This window comes from Oncorhynchus gorbuscha, linkage group LG12 (assembly GCF_021184085.1).
Source record: "Oncorhynchus gorbuscha isolate QuinsamMale2020 ecotype Even-year linkage group LG12, OgorEven_v1.0, whole genome shotgun sequence".
NCBI classification, from domain to species: domain Eukaryota; kingdom Metazoa; phylum Chordata; class Actinopteri; order Salmoniformes; family Salmonidae; genus Oncorhynchus; species Oncorhynchus gorbuscha.
In genome coordinates, this window is record NC_060184.1 from 70,647,030 (window position 1) to 70,659,502 (window position 12,473).

The 12,473-nt window shown below is 39.4% G+C and overlaps 1 protein-coding gene across 5 annotated transcripts in view; it reads right to left on the reverse strand.

Annotated features, from left to right (window-relative positions):
* dpp6a (dipeptidyl-peptidase 6a) overlaps nt 1-12,473 on the reverse strand; it is a 345,755-nt gene that overhangs the window by 76,551 nt on the left and 256,731 nt on the right. For 4 of the 5 annotated variants that reach the window (XM_046292853.1, XM_046292856.1, XM_046292855.1 and 1 more), the window contains one exon: nt 126-224. In XM_046292853.1, the coding sequence (XP_046148809.1) occupies nt 126-224 (99 nt within the window). Of the gene's footprint in view, nt 1-125; nt 225-12,473 lie in introns of those variants that run through there. The other variant, XM_046292857.1, reaches the window with a different exon arrangement.

The window sequence follows — 12,473 nt, forward strand, 5'->3', positions numbered from 1 at the left end:
ATCCAGCATGTGTACCTGTTGGTTGGAAATGTATAACTCTGTTTGAATGTCCACAGTGAATACATGAGTGTCACCGATATGAATGTCCCACGCCAACCCCTCTACAACATCAATAGAGTACTCACTGTTGATCCACTTGGCCTCAGGGTCGTGAACCTTGAAGTTCTTCCTGAAGATGTCCCCCACGGTCAGTTTCCCCTTGAGGGCCAAGCTGTCATCCTCGCCTGCAAGGGAACAAGTTAAAATACAATTTTAAATCAATATACAATTTTGAGCATTATTAGAACTAATGATTAGCAGCGAGTCATTCCAGGATGATAACATACAGTGCATTCAGAAAGTATTCAGAACCCTTTTCAATTGTTTGGACATGACTTGGAAATGCACATACAGTGGGGAGAACAAGTATTTGATACACTGCCGATTTTGCAGTTTTTCCTACTTACAAAGCATGTAGAGGTCTGTAATTTTTATTATAGGTACACTTCAACTGTGAGAGACGGAATCTAAAACAAAAATCCAGAAAATCACATTGTATGATTTTTAAGTAATTAATTTGCATTTTATTGCATGACATAAGTATTTGATCACCTACCAACCAGTAAGAATTCCAGCTCTCACAGACCTGTTAGTTTTTCTTTAAGAATCCCTCCTGTTCTCCACTCACCTGTATGAACTGCACCTGTTTGAACTCATTACCTGTATAAAAGACACCTGTCCACACACTCAATCAAACAGACTCCAACCTCTCCACAATGGCCAAGACCAGAGAGCTGTGTAAGGACTTCAGGGATAAAATTGTAGACCTGCACAAGGCTGGGATGGGTTACAGGACAATAGGCAAGCAGCTTGGTGAGAAGGCAACAACTGTTTGCGCAATTATTAGAAAATGGAAGAAGTTCAAGATGATGGTCAATCACCCTCGGTCTGGGGCTCCATGCAAGATCTCACCTCGTGGGGCATCAATGATCATGAGGAAGGTGAGGGATCAGCCCAGAACTATACGGCAGGACCTGGTCAATGACCTGAAGAGAGCTGGGACCACAGTCTCAAAGAATGGATTAAAATCCTGCAGCACATCATTCTTTGGGGATGCTGTTCTGTAAAGGGGACAGGACGACTGCACCGTATTGAGGGGAGGATGGATGGGGCCATGTATCGCGAGATCTTGGCCAACAACCTCCTTCCCTCAGTGAGAGCATTGAAGATGGGTCGTGGCTGGGTCCTCCAACATGACAACGACCCAAAACACACAGCAAGGGCAACTAAGGAGTGGCTCCGTAAGAAGCATCTCAAGGTCCTGGAGTGGCCTAGCCAGTCTCCAGACCTGACCCAATAGTACATCTTTGGAGGGAGCTGAAAGTCCGTATTGCCCAGCGACAGCCCCGAAACCTGAAGGATCTGGAGAAGGTCTGTATGGAGGAGTGGGCCAAAATCCCTGCTGCAGTGTGTGCAAACCTGGTCAAGAACTACAGGAAACGTATGATCTCTGTAATTGCAAACAAAGGTTTCTGTACCAAATATTAAGTTCTGCTTTTCTGATGTATCAAATACTTATGTCATGCAATAAAATACAAATGAATTACTTAAAAATCATACAATGTGATTTTATGGATTTTTTTTTTTTTTTTTAGATTCTGTCTCTCACAGTTGAAGTGTACCTGATCAAAATTGCAGACCTCTACATGCTTTGTAAGTAGGAAAACCTGCAAAATCGGCAGTGTATGAAATACTTGTTCTCCCCACTGTACCTGTCGATATAAGGTCCACAGTTGACAGTGCATGTCAGAGCAAAAACAAAGCCATGAGGTCGAAGGAATTGTCCGTAGAGCTCCGAGACAGGATTGTGTCTGCAGCATTGAAGGTCCCCAAGAACACAATGGCCTCCATCATTCTTAAACGGAAGAAGTTTGGAACCACCAAGACTCTTCCTAGAGCTGGCCTCCTGGCCAAACTGAGAAATTGTGGGAGAAGGGCCTTGGTCAGGGAGATTAAACAATATTGATTACCTTGGCCTGAATGCCAAGCATCATGTCTGGAAGAAGCCTGCCACCATCCATACGGTGAAGCATGGTGGTGGCAGCATCATGCTGTGGGGATGTTTTTCAGAGGCAGGGACTGGGAGACTAGTCAGGATCGAGGGAAATATGAACGGAGCAAAGTGTAGAGAGATCCTTGATGAAAACCTGCTCCAGAACACTCAGGACCTCAGACTGGGACAAAGGTTCACCTTCCAACAGGACAACAGCCCTGGGGCAGCAGGTAGCCTAGTTGTTTGAGTGTTGGGCCAGTAACCGAAAGGTTGCTAGATCGAATCCCCGAGCTGACAAGCAAAAAATGTGTTGTTATTCCCCTGTTCAAGGCAGTTCCTTGGCCGTCATTGTAAATAAGAATTTGTTCTTAACTGACTTGCCTATTTAAATAAAGGTTAAATAAAAATATATAAAATCATACAGCCAAGACAATGCAGGAGTGGCTTCAGGACAAGTCTCTGAATGTCCTTGAGTGACCCAGCTAGAGCCCGAACTTGAACACGATCGAACATCTCTGAAGAGACCTGAAAATAGCTGTGCAGCGACGCTCCCCATCCAACTTGACAGAGCTTGAGAGGATCTGCCAAGAAGAACGGGAGAAACTCCCCAAATACAGGTGTGCCAAGCTTGTAGCGTCATACCCAAGAAGACTCAATGCTGTAATCGCTGCCAAAGGTGCTTTAAAAAAGTACTGAGTAAAGGGTCTGAATACTTATGCAAATGTAATATCAGTTTTCATTCTATATACATCTGCAAAAATGTCTAAAAACCTGTTTTTGCTTTGTCATTATGGGGTATTGTGTGTAGATTGATGTGTGGGGAAAAAAACTACGTAACGTAACAAAATGTGGAAAAAGTCAAGGGATCTGAATCATTTCCGAATGCATTGTGTTTGCTTTAACAGTCCAATGCAGTCGTTTCTATCTCGATATCAAATCATTTCTGGGAAACAATTAAGTACCTTACTGTGATTATTTTCAAATAAAATGGTCAAAAAGAAATAGAAATAGCTTCTTAGCAAAGAATTTGATGGTTGATGGTATACCAGTAGAGGTATATCAGACCTATTTTTAATTACTCATAGATCCATTATTAGCATGTTTTAATTACTCCTATAAAAATTGTAGACTTTTAGATATTCAACAAGAAGGTCTGATTTCATTGCTAGGACAACAGGACCCAGGTGGTAAGTATAAAGATCCAGTCCATTTAAAAAAACTGGAGGCCTCTTACATTTCAATCTTGTGATGCGAATATTCTGGTGAAATGCATAGCATAGAATAAAAAAAGATTTTACCAGATATTCATCCCGATAAGACATGTTTTTTACATGGACAATATATTGAAGATAATATATGACAATTACTTGAAACAATTGAACATTATGAAACATCAAAGACACCAGGCCTGGTCTTCATAGCAGATTTTGAAAAGGCGTTTGATAAAGTACGACTTGAATTTATACATAAATGCCTGGATTACTTTAATTTCGATGACTCTCTTATACAATGGGTTAAAGTTATGTACAGCATACCCAGATATAAAATAATAAACAATAGTTTCTTCTCAGAAAGTATTGAGCTTTTAAGAGGAGTAAAACAAGGCTGTCCGTTGTCTCCATATCTATTTATTATGGCCATTGAAATACTAGCTATTAAAATTAGATTCAACAAGAACATCAAGGGGTTAGAAATCCAGGGGATAAAAACGAAAGTGTCAATGTGCCGATGACTCAAGATTTTTATGAGCTTCACTCATACATAAGCTCATCCTTTGTTAAAAAATGACAACTTCTCATTTCCGACTAATTGAAAATGAAATTTTGTTTAAAGTATCGCCCTTTCTTAAACAAGCCATACAAAGCTAGTTACAATTTCAGTTTTATCCTCCAGAAAAGATCAAACAAATATTACTACAAATGTTATGGTTAAACTAAAATATATTGACTAATAAAATAACATTCTTTATGATTTACATTTAAAATATATATATATATATTCGTGAATGATATGCATCGAAAATATGTGAATATCTGCATAATCCAACTTGACAACCAACTGATTGCAGCATTACCACAAAAATGGAGGAGGCAAGTGGAAAAGGGAGAAAGGTAGGGAACTTGTTTGCCTGCCCAATATTAAAGTTACAAATTGGCTGAAAGGAATTGGCAGAAATCGAAAAATATACCAGTTTCATTTGAGGACAAAGATGTTGACAGCTGCGCCATACAGGTTGCAACATACATGGGAATAGATTTTCGATGTACCAATTCCATGGCACATGGTTTATGAACGGGTACAAAAAACAACACTTGATTCAACACTTGCATGATTTTCAAGTTAAATTATTACATCAAAGTATTGCCACCAACAGCATGGTACATACAGTTGAATTTCGGAAGTTTACATACACTTAGATTGGAGTCATTAAAAATTGTTTTCAACCACTCCACAAATTTCTTGCTAATTTCTTGCTTGACGTCATTTGAGTCAATTGGAGGTGTACCTGTGGATGTATTTCAAGGCCTCTTTGCTTGATATCATGGGAGAATCAAAAGAAATCAGCCAAATCTGGCTCATCCTTGGGAGCAATTTCCAAACGCCTGAAGGTACCACATGCATTTGTACAAACAATAGTACGTAAGTATAAACACCATAGGACCATGCAGCCGTCATATCACTCAGGAAGGAGATGCGTTCTGTCTCCTAGAGATGAACATACTTTGGTGCGAAAAGTGCAAATCAATCCCAGAACAACAGCAAAGGACCTTGTGAAGATGTTGGAGGACACAAGTACAAAAGTATCTAGTACAAAACACATACATCACCCATGTCACACCCTGACCTAACCAAAATATATAAAGAAAACAAAGAATACTCAGGTCAGGGCGTGACACAGTCAATAAATAATATAATAATACTCATAGGAAAGGTTTTCATCTTTAGCTCACAATCTGTGGACACTATACGATTAGAAAGGTAAAAAATTACAGCACAATTGAAAAATATATGGCACATGGAAACCAAACGGTTGTGGTCTACAGTGATAGGTGGGATGGGCTGAGAGTGGCTGAGAGGTGGGATTAAAGAGCTGAGGTCTACAGTGATAGGTGGGATGGGCTGAGAGTGGCTGAGAGGTGGGATTAAAGAGCTGAGGTCTACAGTGATAGGTGGGATGGGCTGAGAGTGGCTGAGAGGTGGGATTAAAGCGCTGAGGTCTACAGTGATAGGTGGGATGGGGTGAGAGTGGCTGAGAGGTGGGATTAAAGCGCTGAGGTCTACAGTGATAGGTGGGATGGGGTGAGAGTGGCTGAGAGGTGGGATTAAAGAGTTTATGTTTGGTAATGTATTATTGTTAGGTGACTGCTTTATATAAAAGTACCATGTATGTAAAATGTGTTTGCAAAATGTATATGTAAAATGTATTTGTAAAATGTATATGTAGCAGAAAAGCTGTACAAAAATCAAAAAAAGATCTGTCCTTCGAAGATAAAAGGAAAATTTAAAAAATAACAATTTCTCAAGCAAGAATGTTGCTTACACTGTCTGGGAGTGGTCTGAGTAGGGAGTGGAAAACTGAAAAATAGCTGTTATTGACAGGTTTGGAACTCTCTTTCTTATTGGTCTATTAACCAATTTACCGCTGGGTGATATCACCAGGCAGGCCAAAACTCCATCCCACCAAAACAGTCTTTCTGCCAGTCTTTTCAAATAGCTCTTACACTAAAATGGCATAATACTAATTTTAACAATTTCACAGTATTAATCAAATCACATCAAAGTTTATTGGGCACATACAGATTTGCAGATGTTATCGCAGGTGCAGCGCAATGCTTATGTTTATAGCTGCAACAGTGCAGTAATATTTATCAATACAATAACCCCAAAATATATATTTTTAATAATAATAATAATTAAGAATTATCAGAATGAACAATGTCAGAGTCTGGAATATATAAACCATTCAAAAGTTTGGGTTCACTTACAATTGTCCTTGTTTTTGAAAGAAAAACACTTTTTCTGTCCATTAAAATAATATCAAATTGATCATAAATACAGTGTAGACATTGTTAATGTTGTAAATTACTATTGTAGCTGGAAACAGCAGATTATTTATGGAATATCTACATAGGTGTACAGAGGCCCATTATCAGCAAACATCACTCCTGTGTTCCAATGGAACGTTGTGTTAGTTAATCTAAGTTGATAGTTTTAAAAGACTAATTGATCATTAGAAAACCTTTTTGCAAATTATGTTAGCACAGCTGAAAACTGTTGTTCTGATTAAAGAAGCAATAAAACTGGCCTTCTTTTGACTAGTTGAGTATCTGGAGCATCAGCATTTGTCTGCTCAATTACAGGCACAAAATGTCCAGAAACAAAGACCTTTCTTCTGAAACTCAGTCTATTCTTGTTCTGAGAAATGTGAGAAATTGCCAAGAAACTGAAGATCTCGTACAACGCTGTATACTACTCCCTTCACAGAACAGTGCAAACTTGCTCTAACCAGAATAGAAAGAGGAGTGGGAGGCCCCGGTGCACAACTAAGCAAGAGAACAAGTACATTAGAGTGTCTAGTTTGAGAAACAGATGCCTCACAAGTCCTCAACTGGCAGCTTCATTAAATAGAACCCGCAAAACACCAATCTCAACGTCAATAGTGAAGAGGCGTCTCCGGGATGCTGGCCTTCTAGGCAGAGTTCCTCTGTTCAGTGTCTGTGTTCTTTTGCCCATCTTAATCTTTTATTTTTATTGGCCAGTCTGAGATATGGCTTTTTCTTTGCAACACTGCCTAGGAGGCCAGCATCCCGGAGTCGCCTCTTCACTGTTGACGTTGAGACTGGTGTTTTGCAGGGTACTATTCCAGCCTCATAGTTTGGAAGTATATATACACAACACAGGGAAATCATGTTTTTGACTGCACTGGGACTTTAATTAATTACAGAAACACCACATGCTATTGAAGTAATGTTGGGGAAAGTCAGCATATTGATCATTTTTTGTGTCAATGTCTGGATGGCAGTTGAGGCCATGCTCAGCTTGAGGCCATAACCAACATTTTTCTCCCAACAAACTACTATACAGTAAGGCCTCAAGCCAAGCAAGCTTATTATCTCCCTGAGAAGGCTGTGTGGAGGACATTTACCCCCCTATAGTGTTTATAACTCTATGTTTCCTGTAATGTTTATAACTCTATGTTTCCTGTAATGTTTATAACACTATGTTTCCTGTAATGTTTATAACTCTATGTTTCCTGTAATGTTTATAACTCTATGTTTCCTGTAATGTTTCCTATAGTGTTTATAACACTATGTTTCCTATAGTGTTTATAACTCTGTTTCCTGTAATGTTTATAACTCTATGTTTCGTGTAATGTTTATAACACTATGTTTCCTGTAATGTTTATAACTCTATGTTTCCTGTAATGTTTATAACTCTATGTTTCCTGTAATGTTTATAACTCTATGTTTCCTATAGTGTTTATAACTCTATGTTTCCTGTAATGTTTATAACTCTATGTTTCCTGTAATGTTTTTTAGTGTTTATAACTCTGTAATGTTTATATGTTTCCTGTAATGTTTATAACTCTATGTTTCCTGTAATGTTTATAACTCTACGTTTCCTATAGTGTTTATAACTCTATGTTTCCTGTAATGTTTATAACTCTATGTTTCCTGTAATGTTTATAACTCTATGTTTCCTGTAATGTTTATAACTCTATGTTTCCTGTAATGTTTTTATAACTATAGTGTTTATAACTCTATGTTTCTGTAATGTTTATAACTGTAATGTTTATAACTCTATGTTTCCTGTAATGTTTATAACTCTATGTTTCCTGTAATGTTTATAACTCTATGTTTCCTGTAATGTTTATAACTCTATGTTTCCTGTAATGTTTATAACTCTATGTTTCCTGTAATGTTTATAACTCTATGGTGGAGAACAAGAAGCAACACTGGGTAATGCACTCTTTCATATGGCACATTTGCTGGACGTCACTGAGCCTTTAAACATATATGCTCAGACAACAGGAGTTGTGAATATACGATTAATGGGGGGAAAACCTTAAGAATAGGGAAGGGTGTTGTGACTAGTGACACATCTGCATCGATTCCAAGCAGTGACAATTTCTTTCATAAACACTGACAAAATTAATTCGTATTTTCAACACATTGTGATCTTCAATTACATCTTTACGATTTCTATTTGCACTGAAGACATGAACAGTATGACTATAGCAATGAGGGGGAAAAGAAAACAACAGAAGACAAAGTGTGTAATGTAGCAAAACACAATCATCTTTCGCTCTACACTCTGGTTAAGACCGATAGAATATCTGATCAGTGAAATGGGCTTGTGTCTTTACACCAGATGTCTGGGATAACCAGATTCATTTCCTCGTAATTCAAAACCATCAGATGTGATCGTACAAGCTCTCTGTCTGCCGTGTGACTCTTTTCAGATATTCATACTAGGCATGAAAAAAAAGCTAAATGCAATATCTGCTTTGTTTGATTTGGTTTCTGTAGATATTCAGTCACCTGGAGGAAATGAGGAGTAGGGATTGTAGAGGGAATTGTAGCTAAAACTTGGAGGGGATATTTAAATTAGTAGTCTATTGTAATACATGGACTTCTGATGAAGACCAACATAATGCCAATGGGGTCATATCAAGTACAACATACATGTTTAAAGGAATCATCAAATATTTTCTTCATGATTCACTTAATCAAGGAAGTTTTGAGGTCAGCTTATTGCCCAGTGAAAGTGACACAGTAAGTTAAGAAGCAACCAGAGATAAAATTGAATTTTCAGTACTATAAGCCCATTACTTGATGCTCTCTCACAGGTTGCAATAGTAGAAGCAATCTTTTCTGCCCTTTCATTCCACAGTAGTATCACTTCAAAACAGATAACAATGTTAGGTCAGAAAATCTAAACTTTTCATCAGTGTGTCCAAAGACAAAGTCAGAGATAAAATGGTAAATCCAGTTAAGCTGTTCCCCTGGGTTTTAAAGTAACAGTGTTCAGTTGGGTTTTAAAGTAACAGTGTTCAGTTGGGTTTTAAAGTAACAGTGTTCAGTTGGTTTTTAAAGTAACAGTGTTCAGTTGGGTTTTAAAGTAACAGTGTTCAGTTGGGTTTTAAAGTAACAGTGTTCAGTTGGGTTTTAAAGTAACAGTGTTCAGTTGGGTTTTAAAGTAACAGTGTTCAGTTGGGTTTTAAAGTAACAGTGTTCAGTTGGGTATTAAAGTAACAGTGTTCAGTTGGGTATTAAAGTAACAGTGTTCAGTTGGGTTTTAAAGTAACGGTGTTCAGTTGGGTTTGAAAGTAACGGTGTTCAGTTGGGTTTGAAAGTAACGGTGTTCGGTGCTAAACTTCATTTAGTTTGGCAGAAACTGTTCAAGTGATTTGTCGGCCTTAAACCTGTGCCAGTCTACCAAGCTCATGTGCCCCGCCATGTGCAGAGCGGGAGAAGAGATGAGGCGAAGAGATGAAGAAGGAGATGAAGCCAGCATGGGGGTCTGGCTCACGGTTCGGGATGGTCTATTAAATGTTTGGGCTTCTTTCCGTGACTGTTTCGATCGCATCCTTCCTCCACCATCCACCATTTACCCGCATTAGGATAAATATTTCTGGGTTCTTAAATTCACAAATGTGCTGGAGCTTAATAACCATTTAAGTTGTGTGAAAGACTGATGGGAGTGTGGCGCCATAAAGGTGTGCATGGGAATATATGAGGGTAGGGTGAGGGAGGTGGATAATGCACACAGAGAGGAGCATGTACACAGATAAATAAATATTCATTATCTTCATCATCGTTCAACACATGCACACTTTAACCAATTAATACATTATGAGCCACACACACCTCTTAAATCAGGTGCACCCCACAAATGTCGTCACACAGCTGGGTCTGAGGACAAATGTCCCCAGAGGGTCTCTTATGTCAACTCTTTCCCCGACGACAGTGGCCCTGTTTGAATACTTCAGAAATGCTTCCTTCCGGCCTCCCGGGTGGCGCAGTGGTCCAAGACACTGCATTGCAGTGCTAGCTGTGCCACAAGAGATTCTAGGTTCGAGTACAGGCTCTGTTGCAGCCGGCCACGACCGGGAGACCCATGGGGTGACTGCTTTAGCGGCTCTCGACCTCTGCTCCTTCTCCTGACAGTTGAAAGTGCTGTGCCCAGTTGATAATCACCCAGATAATTGTGTTGAAACTGAACCGAAGCTAATTTCACACCTATAACAACAGTGTAACGGTGTTCGTCTGTTGAAGGAGAGTCGGACCAAATTGCAGCGTGGTGGTTACTCATGTCTTTAAAGAAACTAATGACGATACATGAAATAACTTAAAAATATACGAAACAACAAACGGAACGTGAAAACCTAATTACAGCCTATCTGGTGAACACTACACAGAGACAGGAACAATCACCCACGAAATACACAGTGAAACCCCCGGCTACCTAAATATGGTTCCCAATCAGAGACAACGAGAATCACCTGACTCTGATTGAGAACCGCCTCAGGCAGCCAAACCCCTACTCAGCCGCAATCCCAATGCCTACAAAACCCCAATACGAAACACAACATTTAAACCCATGTCACACCCTGGCCTGACCAAATATATAACGAAAACACAAAATACTATGACCAAGGCGTGACAAACAGGTTAAATAAATGAAGTATGATGGGAGGGAGAAAGGTGGAGAGTGGGTGAGTTCATGAGCAAGGGGAAACAAACATTATGTAATCACCAGGTGAATGAAGAACAGCAGTCCAAGCAGTCTACTCTGGCCTACTTGGAGTACACAGTGAGAGCATGCGTAATTGAGAATATCTGAATGAAAACTACACAGATGGTGGGGAAGAAATGAATCATGAAATCTCTGATGTTTATTCTTTGTATTCTGAGCCTCAGCCTGAACCTAAACCTCCGATGCCTAAGCACAAAAAAGCCAGAACGGTGCGCACTGAGCAGGTGTCTGGGCTACCGCCAAATTAAACGGTGAGACTGCTTATTAGCACTAAATGTCATCCCTGAGAGAGCAGGCCCTACATCTCAAGCAAAAAACTACATCAGCAACACACTCACCAGCTTTTGTTGTTTATGTGACAAAGGACATGCTCCAACTGATGCCATTGCGTGAAGACACACCATGTAAGCACAAGCTGACAATAATTGACTATTTTTGACCGCTGTCATATCGACACTTACATTCATTATAATGCCATTATTGCTTTTGTGCAGATTTTCACTATTTACAAAGCACACATGGCGCTTATAATTATGTTTTTATCATTTATCATTTGGTGTTAGTGTTTGTGTTTTTTGTTTTTACACATAGGCTACAGTAAACGAATGAATGAAATGAAAATGAATGAAAATGTTATTGTGTTACTTTCATATTCTAATGTTACCTAAGACCTTCATAAAAACAACCAAATTATTATTTTTGCGATGGCATATATGAAATGTAATAATTACACTGTTAGAATGTTGCAGTCATAATGACTGCTCATTAGCTTGAAGGGGTGGGGCGCTTGAGGCCTAGCGGTTGAACCGATTTAGGGTTTTCACACTTGGTCCGTTTCAGCCAATTTTTGTGAACTCTTTTTGTACTGTATGAACACTCCACAACCGAACTGAGAACATCTCCAGAGGTGGTCTGAGTTTGGTTCACTTTTTTAGGGCAATGTAAACGGCAGGGTAGCCTAGTGGTTAGAGTGTTAGACTAGTAACCTGAAGGTTGCGAGTTCAAACCCCCGAGCTGACAAGGTACAAAACTGTCGTTCTGCCCCTGAACAGGCAGTTAACCCACTCTTCCTAGGCCGTCATTGAAAATAAGAATTTGTTCTTAACTGACTTGCCTGGTTAAATAAAGGTAAAATAAAATAAAAAACACAAAGCTCGGCAGGTTCACTTGTCATTATTCCAGCACCGCACACTAGACTACTGCAACACTGTTTTCCATAACCTCTCACATTGGTGCCACAAAAGAGAGATGATGATGATGATGATGATGTGCAGGGGTGTATTCATTACTCAGATTCTGTTGCAAAACGTTTCTTAGACAGAAGCAGATGGAAGGAAAAAGGGGAGGAACCTACCTGAATTTGTCCAATAGAAACTCTTGACTGTTTGGCTGATGATTACACCCCAGTTTCACAGAAAAAAATGTGTGCTGTTGTTGGATATTGATCTAATAGAAATAAGGCCATGCTGATCATGTAAAAAAAGAATCCTCCCTCATCTTAAGCAGCACCGACCACCACTGCTCTCGAGATGGTCTCATTTCGGGTTCGCTTCATGGGGTCTGAGTTCCTGTTCACACTGCACAAAAAAATTATGCAAACCGCACTGAGTTCTCAAAAATGGGCTGAAAGGGACCAAGTGTGAAAACACCCTAAGACAGCGGAGCGGAGGTTCCGAGACAA